At 35.4% G+C, this 25,665-nt stretch overlaps 1 protein-coding gene across 7 annotated transcripts in view; it reads right to left on the bottom strand.

The window, feature by feature from the left end:
* PIK3R4 (phosphoinositide-3-kinase regulatory subunit 4) overlaps window positions 1-25,665 on the bottom strand; it is an 81,757-nt gene that overhangs the window by 37,468 nt on the left and 18,624 nt on the right. For all 7 annotated transcript variants that reach the window (XR_008381756.1, XM_053599898.1, XM_053599896.1 and 4 more), the window contains exons 3-7: window positions 18,608-18,741; window positions 16,187-16,769; window positions 12,378-12,512; window positions 10,743-10,964; window positions 2,679-2,852 (exon numbers count right to left, since the gene is read on the bottom strand). Coding sequence is in view for 6 of the 7 variants with exons in the window: in XM_053599898.1 (XP_053455873.1) it covers window positions 2,679-2,852; window positions 10,743-10,964; window positions 12,378-12,512; window positions 16,187-16,769; window positions 18,608-18,741 (1,248 nt within the window). In the remaining variant the exon portion in view is untranslated. The remainder of the gene's footprint in view (window positions 1-2,678; window positions 2,853-10,742; window positions 10,965-12,377; window positions 12,513-16,186; window positions 16,770-18,607; window positions 18,742-25,665) is intronic.

Below are 25,665 nucleotides of genomic sequence, written 5' to 3'. Positions count from 1 at the left end.
TAAGTGAGTACCCAACTTTGCCACAGGCCCAAATCAGTAAATCAGTAAAACCCAGGCCCTCAGCCTACCTACATTGGTGTAGCCTCCATGTCCTTACAGTCACACACTCCAGGCCAGCCACCAGCTAACTAAACCCCACCAGATGGGCCACCCAAAATCTCTAGATGGGCTGACTGTTAAAGAGCTTTCTCTACTTAAGCTAGACTGCAAAGACTAGAAAAGGTAACTATTTCTTCAAATGCACAAACATCAGTAGAAAGCCACAGGATCACAATAGACTACACACAATTTAAAGACAGAACAGAGACTTATACAGTTTATCATTTAAGTTATAAAAAGTTATATAAAATTGTTATAATAAATAACAGTAACAAAAGATGAACACAAGTCATGTTTTAGCACCTCTTGTAAATTGCAGAAGTAAAATATGACCTAAGTATTATTATTTTAATACAGATTTTTTTTTCTTTTTTTTTTTTTTGAGACACTTTCACTTTGTCACACTTGGTGGAGTGCCATGGCATAGCTCACAGCAACCTCAAACTCTTGGGCTCAAGCGATTCTCTTGCCTCAGCTTCCCAAGCAGCAGGGACTAAGGCACCCACCACAACACCCCACTACTTTAAGAGACAGCATCTCACTCTGGCTCAGGTTGGCCTTGAACTCCTAAGTTCAAGCAATCCACCCACCTTGCCCTCCCAGAGTGCTAGAATTACAGGCATAAGCCCACCATGCTTAGCCCTTTCTTTCTTAAAATGTATATACATTCTTTTGGCTCCCTTTATATATGAGTATCCCATATAGCAATAACAAGAAATAGCCAGATCCAGGAAAAGCTCTGTAAACTTTGAGTGCAGGGGTCAAAAATACCTTTATGATGATTTTTGCTTTAAAACTGATGGACATCCATCTTTTAAATAAATAAAAGGCTAATTACAAGATATATTAAATTTCAAAAATAATTTCCAAATAACCAAGCAACAGAAGAAATGTATTATGTAAAATTATAACAGAAAAATACACACATGCACAGGTTTATTAAAATAAAGACCAAAGTCCAAAATAAGAACAACTCAATCTGGGAGGTAGGGCCATTTTCACAGGAGAGAAAGAAAACACTAATGTAAGAATTCACAAAAATTAAAACAGGAAAACAGTCCAGGTAGCAAGATGTGCATGTAAAGATAATACGTTTTCTCCTTACAAATTATGAGAATGGCTGCTTTCTATTACTGCCTTATAGTACACAGGGCCAGAAATTCAAAAACACCCTAATATATTTTATTTTATTATAGTATTGATCACTTTGGGTTCCTAAGTCACTAGCTTCTTTTAAAAAATGGCAAAAACTCAGAGATAATGAATCCCTCAAAGTTTAGCACCCTGAAGCTTATTCAAACAATCAAAACATTTCTAAGTAACAACTACACACACACACAAGAGAAAAACACAATTAAATTCAAGTGGGGGGCGCAGAGAGGGGAGAAGGGAGGAAGATTGGCGTGCTCTCTCACCTAACAGGCACAATGTAAGGGTATAATGGCACACTACCTAGCTGAAAGGCTCAACTGCAACTTTGACTTTACCTAACCAATGCAAACAATGTAACCTAATCATTTGTACCCTCATGTTAATCTGAAATTTAAAAAAAATTTCTAAGAAAGAGTCTTATTATGATTATGTTGTCAATATCCAAAAATTTTCTACCAAATTTGTGATTACTTTCAACATAATCATTGAAAAATTCAAACCAAATTAAAATTATAAACCAAAAGAACAATTCTAGATATTAGAGTGCAAAATAAAAAATCTACATATGCTTTTTAATTTCTACAATTTTTAAAAAATCTATATTCATGCCTAAAAATTTTACAGAATTTTTTTTAATCTCTATTATCTACCATATAGTTTCACAACTATCAAAATAAATAACTCCCCATCTTTTTTCTCTGAGGATTGCCTCCAGGAAAATCGATTATTCAAGTCTAACCAATTTCAACTTTCTATTAATTTTCCTTTGCAAAGCACTTAGTAGCAATTAGGTATTTTATCCAAAAAGACAATTTCCAAAATTTTATATCCTCCCAATACAGAGCCAACTGGAAATGTTACCTTGCTTCCTTTGTTAAAATGAAGCAATAATAAAATTAAAAGTTTGAGATATTCTTAATTTTAGAATCTGCCAAATTCATTTGCTCTTATTCTGCATTTTTAAAAAGTCTGAGAGAAAGAATGAGTACTATCAAGGTCAAGTAATTCTTTCCTTTGGTAGTTCATAAAATCACTAACACTGGTAACTACAATATTAGGAATTTGTAACTGGCAATCAATGCAATGACAAATGTCATAGATAATCCTTCACATCCAATTTTCAACTTGAGTAGTGGTCAAGTATCTAAAAATAAGTTTAATCTTCAGACCAGTCAAGGCTTTATATACATGTTAAAAAAAATTATTTTTTCTCAAGGATGACAAAAACGAAGTGATACTTCCCAACCTGGGCTGGAGAACCATACCCAGAAGCATGCCCATATGCACATAATAGTATAAGCACACCCACACAATTAACAGTAAGAAGAATAAGGCTACAATTCTTACTGTATATTACCTAGAAATGTTAATAACGTTCTTCTCATCCCCTAATTTTCCCATTCTAATTTGGAGAAACAGAAACTTACCAATATCACTGGCAAACTCATAGACATGGGGTTTTTGCAGCAGCCCTAACTGGCACATACAAGTAAGGGCATTAAGAGCTTTCACAATAACAAATTCCTCAGCATCACTAAGACCTTGTTGTAGCAGAGGCTTGAGAATTGAGGAGCTTTGCCAGCCAACATAAGTAGCAACACCTGAAAATGAAAAGCAACGTTACACGATTATTCAATTTTGAAAGTACATACGTGTTTATCTCTAAGTAAAACAAAAAAATTAAATGAAAGCCAAGCATATTGATTGATAATCCAATAAAGCACATTGCACTTACTACTCCAGCATAATAAATCAAAAAATTATGAGACACCACAGAAAAGCAAAGATCCAAAGAACTTACAAAAATGAAAATACAGGTCTCCTAAAAAGGAAAAAGAATTAGATTGGCATCAGATGATCTTCAGCAACAATGGAGGCTAGAAGATGAGAAGACCTTCAAAGTCATGAAAGGAATTCTATACTCAGTCAATTAAGTAAGAAAACAGAAATAAGTCATTCAAGATACCCAAGGACTGTAAAGGTTACCTCCCCATGCAATCCTTTTTAAGAAAGTCTCTTAAAAACTTAAAAACCAGCAAAATAAAAAGGGAAATGTAGAAAGTACAAATGACAGTTTTAACCAAAGAATTCAAGGGGGATAAGAATAACAGCTGGCAAAAATCTAGAAATCAGTTAGCCCAAATTAGAGCTAAAAGCTAATAAATTTTAAGAACATCGCAAGAAAAAAATGGAGTAGATTCCAAGCAACAAGTAATACTGATAAGAAAGAATGTAAATATTACAGATAAGGTGAAGAAGAAATACAGCTTTTCTCTCTGATCACAGTCATAATAAACTGAATTCTCAACTAACCAAAGAATAAGAAAGGTAGATATAGAAAGAGAGGCCTTAATGTTACAGTGCAAATCAATGGCAGAGCAATAAGAAATAGACATCATTAAAGCTATAAAAACAATGAACTATAAATTAAACCACTGAACATAATAATCAAGATTTCAAAAACTTTGAAGGGAAGATAGATCAAGACATAGTTATGAGATAAATCTTCATCTGGCATAGCAAAAAGTCAAGAGATAAAGCATAAAGTTGATAATTCTAAAAAAAGTAATATGAAAATATTATTTAGAGATATTTAACAATTACTTGAAGACACTAATCAAAAATCGCAGATCTCTCTGCTGAAACCTTTCAAGCTAGAAGAGCATGGTCATCGACTTTTGTATTAGGAGTAAAACAAAATAACTTTCAACCCAGGATCCTGTACCCAGCTAAACTGAGTTTCATTTATGACAGAGAAATTAAATACTTCAATGACATTCACATGTTGAAGAAATTTGCCATAACTAAACCAGCTCTCCAGGATATTCTCATACCTATCCTCCATAAAGACCAGTGTAATCCTCCACCACAAAAGTAAACCCACCCAGAAAACATTGATCAAATACCAACTTCCACAGTTACAAAAGGATTAAAAATGTCCACAGGACTCTCGAAAGGCTTATCAATATTCTCAATTAATGTGAGAACCAAAATAAGGAAGGATAAGGATGGACACTTCATATTTGTTAAAGGTAATACTCAATATAATGAGATTTCAATTATTAATATTTATGCACCCACCCAGAACACACCTCAATTTATAAGATAAACTCTAACAGACATGAGCAACTTGATTTCCTCTAGTTCCATAGTAGTTGGAGATTTTAACACCCCTTTAGCAGTGCTGGATAGATCCTCCAAAAAGAAGCTAAGCAAAGAAATTTTAGATTTAAACTTAATCATTCAACATCTGGACTTAACAGACATCTACAGAACATTTCATCCCCAAAAAACTGAATACACATTTTTCTCATCAGCCCACGGAACATACTCCAAAATCGACCACATCCTAGGCCACAAATCTAACCTCAGAAAATTAAAAACAATTAGATATTATCGCTTCTTGGCCTTTTGGCTAAGATCAAGTGTAAAAAAATTAGATATTATTCCCTGCATCTTCTCAGACCATCATGGAATAAAAGTTGAACTCAATGACAACAGGAATCTGCATACCCATACAAAAACATGGAAGCAAAACAACCTTATGCTGAAGGATAGATGGGATTAAGAAGGAAATCACCAAATTTTTGGAACAAAACAACAATGAAGACACGAATTATCAGAACCTGTGGGATACTGCAAAGGTAGTCCTAAGAGGGAAGTTTATACCACTGTTTATACCACCAAGTTTATATCCTCATGAAAATGGAAAGAGAGGAAGTTAATAACTTAATGGGACATCTCAAGCAACTGGAGAAGGAAGAGCATTCCAACCTCAAACCCAGCAGAAGAAAAGAAATAACCAGAATCAGAACATAATTAAATGAAATTGAAAACAAAAGAATTATACAACAGATCAATAAATCCAAAAGTTGGTTTTTTGAAAAGGTCAATAAAATAGATAAACCTTTGGCCAACCTAAGCAGGAAATAAAGAGTAAAATCCCTAATTTCATCAATCAGAAATGACAACGATGAAATAACAGACCGCTCAGAAATTCAAACAATCCTTAACAAATACTATAAGAAACTCTATTCTCAGAAATATGAAAATATGCAAGAAATCAACCAATACCTGGAAGTCTGCCACCTACCAAGACTTAGCCAGAACGAAGTGGAAATGTTGAACAGGCCTATATCAAGTTCTGAAATAGCATCAACTATACAAAATCTCCCTAAAAAGAAAAGCCCAGGACCAGATGGCTTTACGTCAGAATTCTACCAAACCTTTAAAGAAGAACTAGTACCTATATTATTAAACCTCTTCCAAAATATAGAAAAGGAAGGAATATTACCCAACACATTCTATGAAGCAAACATCACCTTGATCCCCAAACCAGGGAAACACCCAACAAGAAAAGAAAATTATAGACAAATATCACTAATGAATATTGATGCAAAAATACTCAATAACATCCTAACAAACAGAATCCAACAACACATCAAAATAATTATACACCATGACCAAGTGGGATTTATCCCAGGGTCTCAAGGCTGGTTCAATATACGTAAATCTATAAATGTAATTCAGCACATAAATAAACTAAAAAATAAGGACCATATGATTCTTTCAGTAGATGCAGAAAAAGCTTTTGACAATATCCAGCATCCTTTCATGATCAGAACACTTAAGAAAATTGGTATAGAACGGACATTTCTTAAACTAATAGAGGCCATCTACAGCAAATCCACAGCCAATATCGTATTGAACGGAGTTAAATTGGAATCATTTCCACTTAGATCAGGAACCAGGCAAGGTTGCCCATTGTCTCCATTGCTCTTTAACATTGCAATGGAAGTTTTAGCCATTGCAATTAGGGAAGAAAAGGCGATCAAGGGTATCCACATAGGGTCAGAAGAGATCAAACTTTCAGTCTTCGCAGATGATATGATCGTATATCTGGAAAACACTAGGGATTCTACTACAAAACTTTTAGAAGTGATCAAGGAATACAGCAATGTCTCAGGCTACAAAATCAACACCCATAAATCTGTAGCCTTTATATATACCAACAATAACCAAGCCGAAAAAACAGTCAAGGACTCTATTCCTTTCACAGTAGTGCCAAAGAAGATGAAATATTTGGGAGTATACCTAACAAAGGATGTTAAAGATCTCTACAAAGAGAGAACTATGAAACATTAAGAAAAGAAATAGCTGAAGATGTTAACAAATGGAAAACATACCATGCTCATGGCTGGGAAGAATCAACATTGTTAAAATGTCTATACTACCCAAAGCAATATATAATTTTAATGCAATTCCTATTAAAGCTCCATTGTCATATTTTAAAGATCTTGAAAAAATAATACTTCATTTTAAAACCTTGAATAGCCAAAACATTACTCAGCAATAAAAAAACACAGCAGGAGGAATCATGCTACCAGACCTGAGACTGTATTATAAATCCATAGTGATCAAAACAGCATGGTACTGGCACAAAAACAGAGAAGTAGATGTCTGGACAGAATAGAGAACCAAGAGATGAATCCAGCTACTTACCATTATTTGATCTTTGACAAGCCAATTAAAAACATTCAGTGGGGCAAAGATTCCGTATTTAACCAGTGGTGCTGGGTAAACTGGCTGGTGATCTGTTAAAGACTGAAACTGGACCCACACCTTTCGCCATTAACTAAGATAGACTCTCACTGGATAAAAGATTTAAATTTAAGACATGAAACTATAAAAATACTTGAAGAAAGTGCAGGGTAAACTCTTGAAGGAATCGGCCTGGGTGAATATTTTATGAGGAGGACTCCCCAGGCAACTGAAGCATTATCAAAAATACACTACTGGGACCTGATCAAACTAAAAGGCTTCTGCACAGCCAAGAACATAGTAAGTAAAGCAAGCAGACAGCCCTCAGAAAGGGAGAAAATATTTGCAGTTTGTGTTTCCAATAAAGGTCTAATTACCAGAATCCACAGAGAACTCAAACGTATTAGCAAAAAAAGAACACATGATCCCATCTCAGGGTGGGCAAAGGACTTAAAGAGAAAGTTCTCTAAAGAAGACAGACACACGGTCTACAAACACATGAAAAAAAGCTCATCATCCTTAATCATCAGAGAAATGCGAATCAAAACTACTTTGAGATATCACCTAACCCCAGTAAAAGTAGCCCACATAACAAAATCCCAAGACCAGAGATGTTGGCGTGGATGTGGAGAAAAGGGCACACTTCTACACTGTTGGTGGGAATGCACACTAATACATTCCTTCTGGAAGGATGTTTGGAGAATACTTAGAGACCTAAAAATAGACCTGCCATTCGATCCTATAATTCCTTTACTAGGTTTATACCCAGAAGACCAAAAATCACAATATAACAAAGACAGCTATACCAGAATGTTTATTGCAGCCCAATTCATAATTGCTAAGTCATGGAAGAAGCCCAAGTGCCCATCGACCCACCAATGGACTAGCAAACTGTGATACATGTATACCACGGAATATTATGTAGCCTTAAAGAAAGATGGAGACTATACCTCTTTCATGTTTACATGGATGGAGCTGGAACATATTCTTCTTAGCAAAGTATCTCAGGAATGGAAGAAAAAGTATCCAATGTACTCGGCCCTACTATGAAGCTAAATTATAGCTTTCACATGAAGGCTATGACCCAACTATAGCACAAAACTATGAGGAAAGGGCCAAGGAAGGGGAAGGGAGGGGGGAGGTTAGTGTGGAGGGAGGGTAATTGGCGGGGCCACACCTATGGTGCATCTTAGAATGGGTACAGGCGAAACCTACTAAATGCAGAATACAAATGTCTGCATACAATAACTAAGAAAATGCCATGAAGGCTATGTTGAACAGTTTGATGAGAATATTTCAGGTTATATATGAAACCAGCACATTGTACCCCTTGATTGCACTAACGTACACGGCTATGGTTTAACAATAAAAATAAATAAATAAATAAAAATAAAAATGGCAAGGCGTTGTGGCCAGCACCTGTAGTTCCAGCTACTTGGGAAGCTGAGGCAAGAGAATCACTTGAGCCCAAGCATTTGAGATTGCTGTGAGCTGTGACACCATGGCGCTTTACTGAGGATGACAAAGTGAGACTTTGTCTTAAAAAGAATAAAAATAAAAATACGTTTATATTCTTTAACCCAGTAATTATAACAAAATGTTATATTTCTGAGAAAATAATCAGAAACTATTCACATATTTTATTTTACATACATTATATATATTTAAACAAATATATAAAAGTTTACCTATATAAGAGAAAAAAAAGAAAATTGTTGAAATATCCAAAAGAAGGATTAAATAATTTTGGCAAAACTATATAAAGGAATAATTTAGATCTATTAAATTAATAGTTTCCAAGAATTTTCGATGACAGAAAATACATAGAATATGTTACTAAATAAAAGTTTAAGAAATAATGAAATAAAATTAAGTAGTAATATAATATATACACAGTACTACATGCCAGGCACTATTGCCTATGTTAATTCAGTCCATGTTCACAACAGTGAGATAGGTACTGCTGTTATTCCCATTTTACAGACAAACTAAGGAACAAAAGATTAAATGATTATTCCAAGAACCATAAGCAGTAGTGACAAACTGACAACTTCAACTCAACAGTCTGACTCCATAGTGCCTGCTCTTAACCATCAGCATAGGTGACAGAATGGGAGAAATGAGATGGAAAGAGAAGAGGAAGAGTTATGGTAAGAAAACATTAATAGTGGCTGTACCTGAGTAGATAGTAGGAATGGAGGCTGTTTTCTTATTAGTTTCTATATATTCCAAAATTTCTACAGCAAGTATATATTACTTTTACAAACAAAATCATTACAAATTATTTTGAAATGAAAAAAGAATATAAAGATATGTTTCAAAACACACATGAATTATTCAACAGATGGAGGAAATTCAAACTACCACCTTTTCCCAAGAAAAGAAATAAAAATAGGATTTGGGAGAAGAGAGCCAGAAAGACAAAAGGTACACAAATACAAAGCAAAGAATACCATATTCAAGACCTGAGTCAGCTGACCCTAGTCAGCCCTATATCCAAGACTGAGATGTATCAATGAACTAATGCAAACAAACAAAGAACAAACAAAAAAAAGTCTAAAGAAGAGATACAAACGTCTAGTCATAACAAAGCAAGAAAATGGTCAATTTCAAAGCTTTTCAAAGTAGAAAATACCCTTTTTTCCCAAAACATTATATGACAGCATTTACAGAAATATCAAACTTGTTGCCACAGAGGTTTCTCTTTTTTTTTTTATTTTTTAGAAAAAAAATCCAACACCAAACCTTATAGAAGTTACTTTCCTAGATTATCGTGAACCAAAACCTAAAGTCTTATAGCTTTCTGATACCTCCTGAGAAAGTCTGGATACTAGCCAAGCTTTCCAATGTATAGAATAGTCATTAAACCTTCTGGATTAACAAGTAAGGTGTTATAATCACATGAGAAAGAATATAAAAGGGGTTAACATGTAAGCCTAACAACACAGATTTTGCATGTAATATTTCATAACTTATCAAACCTAACACTGAAAGATCAGTACATTCAGGGGAAAAGGGACTAGTTATTCAAAAGTGAAAACTATTAAATCCTCATCAAATGTGAGTCAATCCATTCACAATACAGTCATGGGATAGGAGTTGTGCAGGTAAAACACAACTTCTTTGTCTTGTTGAAAGAAGCTCTAAAATCAAGAATTACAAAATGAAAAATGAAAGAACAGCAAAAAAGCTGTTCTTTCACAAAGTTTCAGTTTACCAAACCAAAACCTATAGTTTTCTTTCTTTTTTTTTTTTTTTTGTAGAGACAGAGTCTCACGGTACCGCCCTCGGGTACAGTGCCATGGCGTCACACGGCTCACAGCAACCTCTAACTCTTGGGCTTACGCGATTCTCTTGCCTCAGCCTCCTGAGCAGCTGGGACTACAGGTGCCCGCCACAACACCCGGCTATTTTTCTGTTGCAGTTTGGCCAGGGCTGGGTCCGAACCCGCCACCCTCGGCATATGGGGCCGGTGCCCTACTCACTGAGCCACAGGCGCCGCCCAAAACCTATAGTTTTCATTTCTTGACAAGTAGACTGATTTTCAGCCATAATGATATTTTAACTATTATTTTCTGAATCTAAGTGATGTTTACTTTTGTTTTATAAACATGTTTGTAAACATAATTTCTGTCACTCTTACCTTTACACAGCTACCTACTTTAGCCACTTTAACAACATTTCATGGTATTTTCCCAGATCATTATTCTTTTAAAATGTAGTTTTTAATGACTATATGGTATTCTTTCACATGGACATATTATAGATGAACCAAGGGACCAGCTAAAATACTTCCACCATTCCAAAGCATATGAAAACAGAAATAACTCTTTAATTGTTAATAAAATTTAGTATTATCATTACCTATCCTTCAGATGACATAGAAATACTTATTTGAGAGGATGATTCAAAATCTTAAAGATGAACTTAAACACAAACAAAAAACATACCAACTATACTATCAAAAAAAGCTCCACGGAGATGCCAATCATTCTTATCATTTAGGAAAGTGATCATATGGGACAACAAAACATCGTTGGCTTTCTGACGTCCGAAGAACACACATAGCCGTGTTATTCCATTTTCCATTAACGTTTGTTTTACAATATTTTCAGGGTCACTTAGCAAAGTAACAACTTTCTGTTGGACCATTTCATGTAAGGCTTGGAGCTCTAAAAAAAAAGAGAGAAAAGTAAGGACAGGATCAACTTTTCCCCCCATACTTTTAGTCCTAGTCTTTTTTCTTTACTCATCAGAGGAACAGAATGATTACAGAAGCCACCAAGGCCGGTCTTTAATCACTAAGCTTTTTCCACTACTCACAGCTCTGCAGGATGGGAACCTGAGATATAAACTGAAGAAGAGCCTAACAAGCAGAGGCCACTGCATGGTTACTCTCTCACTAATTAAGCAGCTCCATTTATGAGCTATTTAGCCACCGGCTTCTTCTCTGACTGTATCTCCTCCTCGCCCTCCCCTTATATGTATTTATTTTCTTTATTTACTTGTCTGTCTTTCTCTTACAAAAAAAGTAAAGTTAAAAGTATGGTTCCTGTCTTATTCACCACCATATCCCTAGTGCTAGGCTAAGAGCAGGCTCATAACTGAGGCAGGGCTAATGTTTTAACACTTATTTACTGACTAAGTAAATAAGGGCAGAGGCTACTGTCCAGACACTGTCAAGGGAAAAGGCAAGTGGTCCAATGTGTAAAATTATGTACTCTCTTTAAGAAAAACCTTAAATTAATTTTATATTAACTCCCAAGAAGTTCCAATATTTAATTTCTTTACCTAAAAAGCTCCAATTACATGGTTACAGAATATAGAACAGTATTATTTTCCAAGTAATTCTATGAAAAAGCAAGCTAGGATTTCCTTCTTGGTTTATCCTCCTATAAGTTCAAAATTATTCCACTGTATGCAGCCTAAAAATGGTGCCATTCTAACTAGTAACAGCCGTCACAGCTATTCACAGCATAAAAATCTAAAAACTTGACTTCTCTAGTTTTATTAATTAAGAAACATCTTGGACTATAGTGAGTATATTATTTTACTTCTCAACTTTTCATTCTACAAACATTTACCAAAAGCCTGCAAATAGCTGTATGGATACTAACAAACCTAAGACAAGGACTTTGACCCCACTGTGTCTAGCATCCCATCTGTTCCTTTATGAGTAAAGGAGGAGGAAGGTGATATGTAAAGTACAGACAGTATGAAATAAAAACACTATGATTTAGATACTCAGAATATACTCACATGAGAAAAGGTTAGATTCTTCAGCTGTGATGTTTCTAAAGGTTTTTTCTTTTTGAGAATTACATACTTTAGCTAGCTTTACTGTTCTCACAAATCAATTCTGGCTGAAAAACAATTAAGTTTAATAACTATGGCAACAAGCTGATCATTTTCCAGCTAGATAACTGTGTTTGACAATACTGCAATCAGACACCAGGGACCCTTCCTATCTACTATAAATCTGGTATTCCTGCCTCTTACATGAAAATGATAAATGATAGGTTTTACAAGTTACCAGTAGCAATCATTCCAAATAATGGGAATTCTGGAAGAGAAAATTGTACAACCTGTGTCATAATTTCCATTTGGATGCGTGACTTCATCTATTTCTTCACTATTGGGGTCATTTTCCATATTGAGATTTTTTAGCTGTACTAATTCCAGGAATCTCAGAGCTGTTTCCGCCAACAAAGCTATATTTTCTATAAGATAAAGAGGGAGAAAATTACGATCTTAAATCTTGGTGCTGTTTATAACTTTTCCTCAAGTCTCTCTATACATAACAGTCACAAAACCAAGGAAGAAAGCAGGACTTTTGTTTTTAATGATTAACCTAATCAGATTTTAGTAGCTAATCTCATAATCTACAACTATTTCCCAACTGCTATTTTCTTTTTTATTATTGTTGGGGATGTATTGAGGGTACACAGAACCAGGTTACACTGATTGCATTTGTTAGATAAGGGCCCTCTTATGAGCTTTTTAAAAACAATACAAAAATAACCCAAAATATAGCACCCAAATATACTGATGAAAAATAGCTTAATTCTTCTGCACAGACTTAGTCTTTAAACAATATCTTGACAAATGACAGATTTATTAGACTAACATAGAAACATTCACACTAAAATAATAGATATAGCTGGGCTTTGGAATCGCACAGAACTGGGCTTGAATCTTGACCTTACCACTTATTAGCTGACTGTCTAAACAATCTGAGTCTCGGTTTCTTTACACGAGTCACAGCTACCTCAAAAAGAAACCACTGTTGATTGCTTTATAAGTGATACTCTGAAGTTCTTAGTGGACCAAAGTGTCACACTGTTTGCCACACTTCTGTACTTGCTCAACCTTCTCCTTTTTCCTTCTGATACTAAGACTGTCTGAAACTCCTCACCACTGCAAAATACCTACTTCTAATATTTCTGCTGTAATATTTATTATCAATTATGTCTGCATTTTACTTATACTTTCTTTTTCATTTACTCTTGTATCTACATCCTTCCTTGTCTCTCACTTCCGGGCTTAATATATGACATTAACCAAAGACTATACTCTTTTCCTTCTTAGCAATGAACAGCAGTGAATATAAAACTCCACTACCTTAAACTGAAAACTTAAAATAAGACTCACTTTTCCCTTGCCTTTTAACAACTCTGAAATCAAAATGCATCTTACAGGCTGGGCATGGCAGCTCATATCTGTAATCCTAGCACTCTGGGAGGCTGAGGTTGAAGGATCACTTGAGCTTAGGAATTCGAAACCAGACTGAGCAAGAGCGAAACTCAGTCTCTACTAAAAGCAGAAACCATAGCCAGGCATTGTAGCAGGTGCCTGTAGTGCCTGCTACTCAGGAGGCTGAGCCAAAAAAGATCGCTTTACCCCAAGAGTTTGAGGTTGCTGTGAGCTAGGGCACCATAGCACTCTACCAAGGACAAAAAAGTAACAAAAAAAAAAAAAAGAAGAAGAAGAAGAAAGAAAGAAAAAAAATAAAATGCACTTTGTTGTAGGTGAGCTGTTTGAGTCTATCAAATACAGTGATTGTCTTCGTCTTGAGGTCCTCCTCCTCATCACTGCCAAGCTCTACATTGCTCTCAATAGAACAAAATTTTACCTCTACATAAACAAGATATTACTATCCTATAATCCCTGCTCATCCTTTTAAAGACAGAAAAAAAAAAGTCTCTTGCTTGCCTGGCACCTATAAAGTCTCTGTAAATCTACACTTATTTCCCCCATTCAAGCCATAAACCACAGCACACTTGAAAGTTTGCTTTACACAAGATATAAAACTATATGAGCATCTCTGAAATAAAAAAGAATTACTGTAAAGGGAAAAAAAGTTAGCTTTAAACTTTTATAATTACTGACATGTGTTTTTAATTACATTAGCCATATGAGGTCAAAAAGACTTCTTGCTCTATTTTTTTTAAAAGGCTGCCTTTTCATGTTCTGGGCCATGAAGAAGCAACACTCCAAGGCGCTGGCACTGAGCCTGAGTTATTATGGACTCTGACCATAAAGACCCAGGAGGCCAAAGAAAAGCAGGATTGCTTCAAAACCAAGGTCTAGATCAGCTCTGAGAACTGAGAATTAGGCCAGATACATCTGGGTCATGCTATTCAGTCTCTCTTAACCCAAATTTCTTTACCTGGAAAATGAAAGTAATATGGCATTTATTGTTCAAGGTTTTTACAAGGGTTAGCTGTAAGATCTTACTAATTAAACCTTGCAATAACCCAGAGCAGTAAATGCCCTGACACATAGCAGTAGTATCTATGCTACAGATACTACTCTAGTAACTGGATGTCAATATGTTACTATGACACAAACACATCGGAACCATATCTATTTAACACAATTGAGAACAGTTTAAGATACACCAGACCAAAAACTAAGGTCATAAAATTCTGCTAAAGAAAGATACAGCTCGTTTTTAAAATCTATAAACTTCCATTTTACTTGATTTTATCTGGTTCAATTATTTATATTTGTCAAATGAATTATAAACATGTTATAAATGATAAACTCTGATATACTTTAAAGAAATCCTGGATGGCTAGGCCTGAAGTTTATGTATATATAGTAATAAAAACCAGAAACCATAAATAAATAGGCAGAAAGATAAGCATAAATAAAAAATAAATGTATAGGAAAAATAAACTAATAAATAAACACCATTCACTTTCACCCACACCATGTGGGTGTGCCTAGAGGTAAGACCACAGTTCGAAGACCATTTTTCACATTCCATTAAAATAATGACAGGCAAATCAAATCATAAAATGAATAAACTAACCAAGTTTCTTTCCAAAAAGTGACAATATCATCACAACACATATATGATCTCCTATTTACAAAGACTTCAGAACACAGTCCTTGATTTCCATCCAATTACATCATGGAAATAAATTATGAAATTATATAAATGTTCCAGTGATACTTTCTAAGCAAATATAAGTTTTCAGAATTTGAGGAACTAAAAACATTAAATATGCACACTTAATTTTCTGAGTGAAAATTACAAGCATACCTACAAGTAGGTATGTGTAACACACCTCCCTCCATCACAAAAAAGCCACATGTTCTAACCAGTATAGTAAGTGGAAAAAGGATTTTAAAATTCAGTAAATTAATATTCCAGGTTCTGGCTGGGTGCATTGGCTCATGGCCACAATCCTAGCATTTGGGAGGTGGAGGTGGGAGCATCGGTTGGGCTCATGAGTTTAAGACCAGCCTGAGCAAGAGACAGACCCAATTTCTACCAAAAATAGATAAAATTAGCCAGGTGTCATGGTGGGCACCTGTAGTCCCATCTACTCAGTAGACTGAAGCAGGATTACTTGAACCCAAGAGTTTGAGGTTGCTGTGAGCTAGGATGATGCCATGGCACTTTAGCCCAGGCAACAGAGTGAGACTCTCTAAAAAAAAAAAAAAAAAAGTACTGAGTTCTTTCAACACCAAATTACCCAGCAAAATTAATCTTTCCAATAGCAATAAAAATGTAGTATCATAAAATTGACAAAAAAGTGTATTTGTTCAGAGAAACTTTATAAAGGCCTAAGGACAATAGATCAGAAGTGCGTGCTTGTAAACATTAGTCTTATTCCAATTTAAATGTAATAGTCCCAGTAAAAACACAAAATTCTGTATTACATGCTTACTTTCATGTGACAATTCTGATAATTTTAAAAATGAGAGAATACACAAAAGTTAATTCCCAGGAATAGATTAGCTATAAATATTATTAAAATGAACACAAATAGTTCAAGGAGCAAAGTTCACACTTGGAATTCCCAAAGAAATCAGAAAAATAAAAGGTATTATAGTTACTAACTTAAAAAAATATCTAAGAAGCTATTATTTGGATTCTTACCAGCATAGGCTAGTCTAACAATAGTAGCATCATCTTGGGCTAAATGGGCTATGCCTGGCAGAATGTATTCTGGATAAATATTGATATCATTGCGAGGAACCTCTTTGACAAGAGCAAGGATTTTGGTCAACGTCCTCAAGGCTTCAGCCCTCACTCTAGGAACAGAGTCATTGCTGAAATGCAAAAGATAAGGAGTAATACGGTCCAAAAGGATCTCTACACTTAATCTTGGGGCCAAATGGAGAATAAGTTCCAAAGCAGCAAGCTTGGAATCACAGTATTTGAGAGTCTGTAGGCAGGAGGTTATAACAGACACCAAGATAACCAGCCCATTTTCCTTAGGCTCTCCTTCTGTTTTTTCTGGCAGCTCATGTCCACAGAGATTGTGAATAATGTTGCCCAAATCCTTCCGGATAACCAGAATACGCTCATCTGCAGACAGAAATGTCTCCTTGGCAAACTGGGCCATGTAGGGCTGAAGAAAAGTATAAAATATTTCAGGAAAGGCATTGCCACGCTGCTGCTTTAAGTAATCTTCTGCCTCTAAACGTTTATCTGGCTCACGGTTAATCATTTGAGTTACCTATAGCAAGGAAAGAAAGGGAATAAAGATAAATTTGACAACAGAAAACTAAACCATATGAAAGCTACAAGGGCAATCTACACATGATTTAAAGGATTTTCAAGATAATTCTAACTAGATTCTCAAAGTTCACCTGACAAACTACTTTCAGAACCTGACTACTAAATGCCATGTGACTCTATCATCCTAGAACACAATAAGAAATTACATACAAATGTATTACAGATGACCCTAACACATAAAGAGGAGGTTATATTCTGGTTCAGTAATCCTCATTTATTTAAGACAGGAAAATAATACAATGTATTGGGCCCCACAACTCAAGAATCCTCATAAATTTTTCTGAGCCAAAGATACCACTAAAAACTTGAGGAAAGAAATGGACAGTTGCCTCCAAAGGAAAATGTATACTTTGCATATAAAATTACTCACAATTCTAGAAGGAATCAAAACACTCCTGAAATCCATTTATATATCCCAGGTTAAGAGCTATGGTTTAGATTACTTTACTGCCACAGTCCAAAGGCATACATGGTTTAGGTATAACTTCAACATCTAATCATAAGGGACATCAGTGGCTTAAACTTTTAAAGTAATGCAAAAAAGGCATTAAATTCCGCAAATAATACAAACTATAAACCTAATTTGAATTTATCCTATGCATAGTATCCTAGGAGAGTAAGTTTTTTTAGAATACAAAACATAGTTCAGTCTTTCCTGGGTAATCATAGTATTATCAGTCATTATTTAAATACATAAAATGTCATAAAAATGTATCTAGTGATTTGACATTTCTGTCTATATTCTAAAAAAGAATCCAGAATTAAACTTGAGGGAATCAAATGTACTACAAAGAAGGTAAACTAATAGAATTACTTTTAGATTTGGATTAAGCCTTAAAGATTAAGCAAATTCAGTCCTTTCATAGTTAAAAAAGGGCAGGCTCAAAAACATGAAGTTACTTAACCAAAGTAACATACAAGTAAGTGCCATACCCCAAAATTGAACATCAGGGTTACCAACTCTTAATCCAGGCCACTGTTCACTGGACCTGAGATAAACTGGCTTCCTCTGAAGCATCTCATTCCTTAGTATTTTCCATTTTTTTAGAGAAATTAAAATTATTATATATGCCCCTATCTTATTAAAAAATATTCTAATATTCTAAATATACCATAATCTTTTCTATGGGTCAGAGACATCATCACAAGCATCAGTTACCATATGAGTAACTTACAAAAGATGCCTTCAAACAGTCATATAGATACATGGCTTAGGTGAATTTGACCCACAGAATTCCTCACACCTCTTGTGCTACACTAACATGTGATTCTATCAGTATACAAAGCCATATGCTTCTGTATGAAATGGCCCTATATTGCTGAATTAAATTCAAGTTGATGTTTCCTGTCTCCATTTTAGATGTCCACCTCCTTCACTTCTTACTAGTAAGCTCCATTCAGGACAAACTCTCCAATACCCAGACACTTCCATACCTCCTTCCAAATCTGTCCAATGTATAGATGAAGATTTTAATGCAAAAACAGATTTTTTATTTTTAATTTTGTGACTCAGGAGAAAAAAAACACAGAAGACCCTCTGCAAGTTGACCACTCAAAGGACTCTAACAAACTGGTCAACATACGGAGTAGTCAATGCAGGGAGGTGGTCAACCATGGAGGTTCTACTGTAGTACCTTTCTTCTAAGAAAGTAATAGGCTGTTTGTATTAGTTTATGGTGCTTTACTGCTTTATTTCAAATTTGAACATTCCAGAAAGCTGGAATGTGGAAACAATCCTATTTAAAACTTTATGGCTAAGATTTGTAACATAGTTACCAGTTCTCTGATGCTGCGATCTTCAATTTTATTTAGCACTTGTTCAGGGAAAAAATGTCCATTTCTGTAAGCCAGAAGTTGAGAGAGATCAAATAATGGTACACCTTCTGTGAAAAGCTCAGCTATCACACAACCTGGAAAACAGCAGATATAATCACATTAGAAATAAGATGCAAAGTATCATGCAATATAGATCAAAAATTCAGAGAATTCATAAAACCCAAAATGCAAAAATCCCAAAGTAAAAGAATGGGTCGAGGGAGGGTAATTGGTGGGACCACACCTATGGTACATCTTACAAGGGTACATGTGAAACTTACTAAATGTAGAATATAAATGTCCTAACACAATAACTAAGAAAATGCCATGAAGGCTATTTTAACCAGTTTGATGAAAATATTTCAAATTGTATATAAAACCAGCACATTGTACCCCATGGTTGCATTAATGTACACAGCTATGATTTAATAAAAAAATTAATGAAAAAATATTTAATTAACATACAACTACAAGCATATAGGGAAAATGTCTATTATGTGAACATCAGTTTCTATAGTATAAAGTCAAAAAAGAGCCAATTTTCCTCCCTCTTAATAAAAAAATTAAACTATTTCTGTTTTATAATTTTAAATGAATGTATGTATATAATATATATATTCACATATAGAGTGATAAAACAAAACTCTTTAAAGTATGGATTTGTAGGCATTAAGTTCATAACTACTAAAAAGTCACATTTGACAATTCATTTATTCATCATGAACCAAAAAAAGTTATTAAGTGTCTACTATACATTAGGCACTAGTAAGCAGTACATAAAGCAGATAAAATCCCTGCCCTCGTGAAGCTTTCATTCTAAGAAGGAAGACAGGAAATAACCCAGTGAGCAAACATAATTATGTGAAGGGCTAGGAGGTGTGGCGACATCACAGGAAAAGTGGAATAACTATGACTTTGTACTTAGATAATTTTCAAACTAGTATCTACATTCTCAAAAGAACAAAGCAATTTCATGGACTCATTATGTGACATGCATTTAACAAGTCTTCAAAGAGATCCTACATAACCTCACCTCACAGCCTGGGCACTTGCTGGTCTCTCTGCCTAGAATGCTATTCCCCATGTGGTTTATTTCCACCTTCTTAATATGCACATTCCCTTTTCTCTTTCCCCATTCCCTATTTTTTTCCTCCACAACACCAACGTCCAGATTATATACGGATGTTCTTCAATTTATGTTAAGTTACATCTTGATAAACCAATCACAAATTGAAAATATTTTAGGTAGAAAATGCATTTAATTTCAACATGCTCAGAACATTTATGTTAGCCTATAGTTTGGCAAACTCATCTAACACAAAGCCTATTTTATAATGAAGTGTTGACTATTTCATGTAATTTAGTGAATACTGTACTGAAAGTGAAAAGCAGAATGGCTGTATACGTACTCAAACCACAGTTTCTCCTACATATGTTCTGTTTTTGTGCCATAGTAAAGTTGAAAAATCAGGATATAAAGTTGGGAATGATCCACATTTGTTTCTGTATATCTATATTTGCCACTAGAATGCAAACTCCATGAGGAGGGGATTTTTTCTGTTTTGTTCACTGAAAAACCTCCAGCAACTAAGTTCCTGACATATAACAAACACTCACTAAATTTGTTGATTTCTATTTATATAAGGACAAATCTTAAACAACTTCAAACAGCTATTAAAAACATGACATGCAACAAAGAAATAGAAGACCTGAACGACACGACAAACCAACTGTATCTAACAGACACCAACAGAATGCTCTACTCAACCGCAAAATATAAATTATTCTTGAGTACACATGGAACACTCTCCAGATTAGACCTATGCTAGCCCATAAAACAAGCCTCAGTTAGGTTTAAAAGAACTGAAATCATACCAACTATGACTGCAGTGGAATTTCTGGAACAGAAATAAATAACAAAAAAGTTTTTGAAAAATTCACAAATATATAGAAATTAAGCAAGACACTCCTGAATAACTGATGGATTGAAGGAAACTTAAAACATGGTTCAATGAAAATGAAAACACAACACACAAAATTTTATGGGATGCAACTAAAGCAGTGTTTATAGAAAACGTATAGCTATAAACATCTATGTTTAAAAAACAAAGAGCTCAAAACAACTTAAGATAGAAGAAAAAGTAAGCAAACTAAAACCAAAGCAACCAGAAGGATGGGAATAATAAAAACTAGAGCAGAAATTAATGAAATGGACAATAAAAATACAACAGAAGCTATCAACAAAATCAAAAGTTGGTGCTCTGAAAAAAATCAGTAAAATTGACAAACCTTTACTAAGAAGAGAGGCAAGTCAAATTACTAAAATCAGTTAGAAGGGGATATTACTACCACCAACCTTCATTCAACAAGAATGAAAAGAATTATAAGAGAATACATATGACAACAAATTGGATAAACTAAACGAAAGATTCCTAAAAGATAAATTACCAAAATTGCCTTTAAAAAAAGGAAAAATATGAGGTAAACCTCTAAGTAAAGACCTTGAATTAGTAATGAAAAATTTCCCACAAAGTGCAAGCCCAGATGGCTTATCAAGTGAATTCTAATAAACATTAAAAGACTAAACACTCATTCAAAACTATTCCTCCTGCCCTCACCCAAAAAAAAAAGAAGAGGAAGGAAGACTTCCTAACTCATTCTATGAGGCCAATATTACACTGACAGCAAATCAGACAAAGACATCACGAGAAAACCACTGACTAATACCCCTGATGAATACAGACACAAATATCCTCAAAAAATATTACCTAACTGGATCTAGGCTTATACACCACAACCAAGTTAAGGTTTATTCCATAATATAAGAAAGTTCTATTTGTGAAAAACAGTCAATGAATATACAACATTAATAGTAAATTAAAAATAGGGGAAGAAACACATGATCATCTCAATAAATGCAGAAAGCACAGTTGCTAAATCCAACACTTCCATGATAAAAGCACTCAACAGATAAAGGGCATCTAAGAAAATCCCATAGCTAATGTTATACTTAATGGTGAAAACTGAATGCTTTCCCTCTAAGACCAGGAACAAAACAAAGACATCAGTGCTATTCTATTTTGCATGCAGAATATATAAAGAACTCTTATATATTAATAATAAAAAGGCCAAAGAAATCTAAAAAAGGAAAAAGAATATCTGAACAGATGTTTCTCCAAAGAAAATACAGTCATGTTTCACTTAACAACAGGGAAATATGTCATTAGGGATTTCATCATTGGGTGAACAGACCTGCACCTAAACTACAAAGTAGTGCACACCTAAACTACAAGGTATGGTGTACTGCTCATAGGCTACAAACCTTTACAGTATGTTACCTTACTGAGTACTGTAGGCAACTGTAACACAATGTTAAGTCTTTATGCATCAAAACATATCTAAACATAGCAAAAGTATAGTAAAAATATTGCATAAAAGATTAAAAAATGGTAAACCTGCACAGGGCACCTATCATGCATGGAGCTTATAGGACTTGAGAGTTGCTCTGGGTGAGTCAATGAGTGAGAAGTGAGTGAATGTGAAGGGCTAAGACATTAATATACACTGCTGTAGACTTTTTGAACATGTGGGCTACACTAAATTGATCAAGGAAAGTTTTTCTTTCTTCAATAATAAATTAGCTTTAGCTTCCTTAGTTTACTGTATAATTTTTACTTTATAAACTTTTGAACTTTTTAAACTTTTTTTTTTAAGAGATGGAGTCTCCTTGCTCTGTTGCCTGTGCTGGAGTACAGCAACAGATCACAGCTCAATACATCCTCAAAGTGGGCTCAAGTGATGTGGCTAATTTATTTGTTTTTTATTATGAGAGATGGGGTGTCACTGTGTTATCCAGGCTGGTCTCAAACTCCTGGCCTCAAGAGATCCTTCTGCCTCAGCCTCCTGAGTGGCTGGGATTACAGGGGTAAGCCACAGTGCAACTTTTTGATTCATTTGTTGTAATACTTACTTAAAAGAGCAACATCCTATACATCTATATAAAAATACTTTTCTTTGTATCTTATTAATAAGCTTTTTAATATTTAATTTTAGGGGAGGGGCAGGTGTAGTGGCTCATGTCTGTAATGCTGGCAACTCTAGAGGCTGAGGCAGGAGGATTACTTAAAGCCAAGAATTAGAGATCAGCCTGGGTAACATAATGAGAGCCCAACTCCAAAACTATTTTTAAAAATTAGACAAGTTTGACAAGTTTGGGGCGGCGCCTGTGGCTCAGTTGGTAAGGCGCCGGCCCCATATACCGAGGGTGGCGGGTTCAAACCCAGCCCCGGCTGAACTGCAACCAAAAAATAGCTGGGCGTTGTGGTGGGCGCCTGTAGTCCCAGCTACTCAGGAGGCTGAGGCAAGAGAATCACTTAAGCCCAGGAGTTGGGAGGTTGCTGTGAGCTGTGTGATGCCATGGCACTCTACCAAGGGCCATAAAGTGAGACTCTGTCTCTACAAAAAAAAAAAAAAAATTAGACAAGTTTGATAGCACATGCCTGTAGTCCCAGGTGCTTGGGCAGTTGAGAAAGAAGGATCACTTGAGCCAGGAATCCAAGACTAAACCAACCTATTATTGCACACTGCAGTCTAGCCTGGGTAAAACAGCAAGAGCCTGTCTCAAAAAAAAAAAAAATTATTCATCATCAAGACATAACTGATAAGAATTTTTCAGCCCCATTATAATGAGACCACAGTCATACATGTGATCATTGACCAAAATATCTTTATGCACTGCCTAACTATATATGAATTTATAGTAAACATATGAAAAGATGCTCAACATCATTAGTCATTAGGGAAATACAAAGTAAAACCATAATGAAATACTCCTTCACATTCATCAGGATTGCTGTAATTAAAAAGATAATAACAAATGTCAATGAAGATGTGGAGAAACTGGAGCCCTCAGACACTACTGACGGAAATGTAAAATGGTCTGGCTACTGCGGAAAATAGTTTGACATTTTCTCAAAATGCTAAACAGAGTTACTAGAGGTACATCCCAAGATGCTGACATAGACCCACACAAATACCTAATACATGAACATTCACAGTGGCCTAACTCTGAATAGCTAAAAAGTAGAAACCATAATGTCCCTCAACATAGTATATTATTATTATTCATTCATGAATAATATCCCATTATATGGAAAATAAATGAAACATTAATGAAGAAATGAAGTATTAATACATGTTACAATAATGGATGTGCCTTAAACAGAAGCCAATCACAAAAGGTCATATACCGTATGACTACATTTCTAGAAGTGTAGTGTCCAGAATAGGCAAATCCACAGAAACATAACAAGATTTAGTGGTTGCTAAGGACTATGGAGAGAGAGGACAGGAAGTAAGTACTAATGATTTTCTTTTTAGATAAAGATGTTCTCGAATTAGATAGTGAGGATGGTTGCACAACTCTGTGAATCTACTAAAAACCAGTGAATTGTAGAAAAATGTAAATATTATAATATGTAAACTCCATCTAAATGAAGTTGAATATAATATTTTTTTGAGACAGGGTCTCACTCTGTTGCCTGGGCTGGAGTACAGTAGTAACATAGCTAAATGCAATCTCAAATTCCTGGGCTCAATCAATCCTCCTCCCCCAACCTCCTTTTTTTTTTTTTTTTTTAAATCAAAGACTTAAGAGTGATTTTTGGTTTCTCAAGCCAAGTGCATTAGTGAAAATAAACAATGCTCAACAGTGGTTCTAGGAGAAAAAAAAATAAGAACAAAGATCTTCTAAGACAGTCTTCTAAGACAACCTAAAGAACGTCAACGTCACTGAGATCCTTTTCTGGAATTCTATGAGAGTCCACTTCAAAGTAAGTGAAATTTTCCACGCTCAGGGGCTCACAGACTCCTCAGCTGGAGAAGGGGGTGGTGCAGGAGGTTCTGTGAGTTGGGCCCCGTGAGAAAAAAGGACTTGTTCCAAATTTGAATGAGTCTCCCTAGCTTCACTGCTTTTCTTCATAACAATATCTTCACTTCTGGTCATCATGATTCTGCCTCTGGTGTCCTCGGATGCCAGGTCTTTTACTGGAGATCAATGGCATTGATTGCGGGGCTCTTCCGAGCCATGGCCATGGCCTTGTATAGTAACTAGGACTATAGGTGTGTACCACCTATTTGGCTAAGTTTTTTTTTTTGTAGAGACAGAGTCTCACTATACCGCCCTCGGGTAGAGTGCCGTGGCGTCACCCGGCTCACAGCAACCTCTAACTCTTGGGCTTACGCGATTCTCTTGCTTCAGCCTCCCGAGCAGCTGGGACTACAGGCGCCTGCCACAACGCCCAGCTATTTTTTTGTTGCAGTTTGGCCAGGGCTGGGTTTGAACCCACCACCCTTGGCATATGGGGCTGGCGCCCTACTCACTGAGCCGCAGGCGCCGCCCTTGGCTAAGTTTTTAAAAAAATTTTTTTTGCAAAGATGAGGTCTCACTATGTTGCTCAGACTGCTCTCCACCTCCTGACCTCATGTAATCCCCCAACATTGGCTCCCAAAGTGCTGGGGTTACAAGAATGAGCCACCTCACCCAACATAAATTTTTTTTTAAAAGAAAGTTCTTATAGGCCAGTCACAGAGGCTCACACCTATAATATTAGCCCTCTAGGAGGTCAAGACAGGAGGATTGCTTGAGGTCAGGGGTTTGCGACTGAGCAAGAGCAACACCATGTCTCTACAAAAAACAGAAAGATTATCGAGGCATGGAGGCAGGCACCTGTAGTTCTAGCTACTCAAGAGGCTGAGGTAGGAGAAATCACTTAAGCCCAGGAGTTTGAGGTGGCAAGCAAACTGTGAGGACACCATGGCACCCTAGCTGGAGTGACAGAGCGCTATCTTTTCTGTAAGAGGAAAAAGTTTTAAATATGCATGTATTATGTGCATATAAACATATATATCTATGTGTATGTGTGTATGCATGTGTGTACCTTTTCCTTGTCTTTACAAGAGAAACTCAGAATAATAAATTAGAAAACAACGAAGTTAGTTATGCACAAGGAGTGGAGGTA

The sequence above is a fragment of the Nycticebus coucang genome, chromosome 8 (genome assembly GCF_027406575.1).
Source record: "Nycticebus coucang isolate mNycCou1 chromosome 8, mNycCou1.pri, whole genome shotgun sequence".
Lineage (NCBI taxonomy): Eukaryota > Metazoa > Chordata > Mammalia > Primates > Lorisidae > Nycticebus > Nycticebus coucang.
Note: the sequence above shows the minus strand (reverse complement) of the source record. Positions and strands in the feature narration are given on the sequence as shown.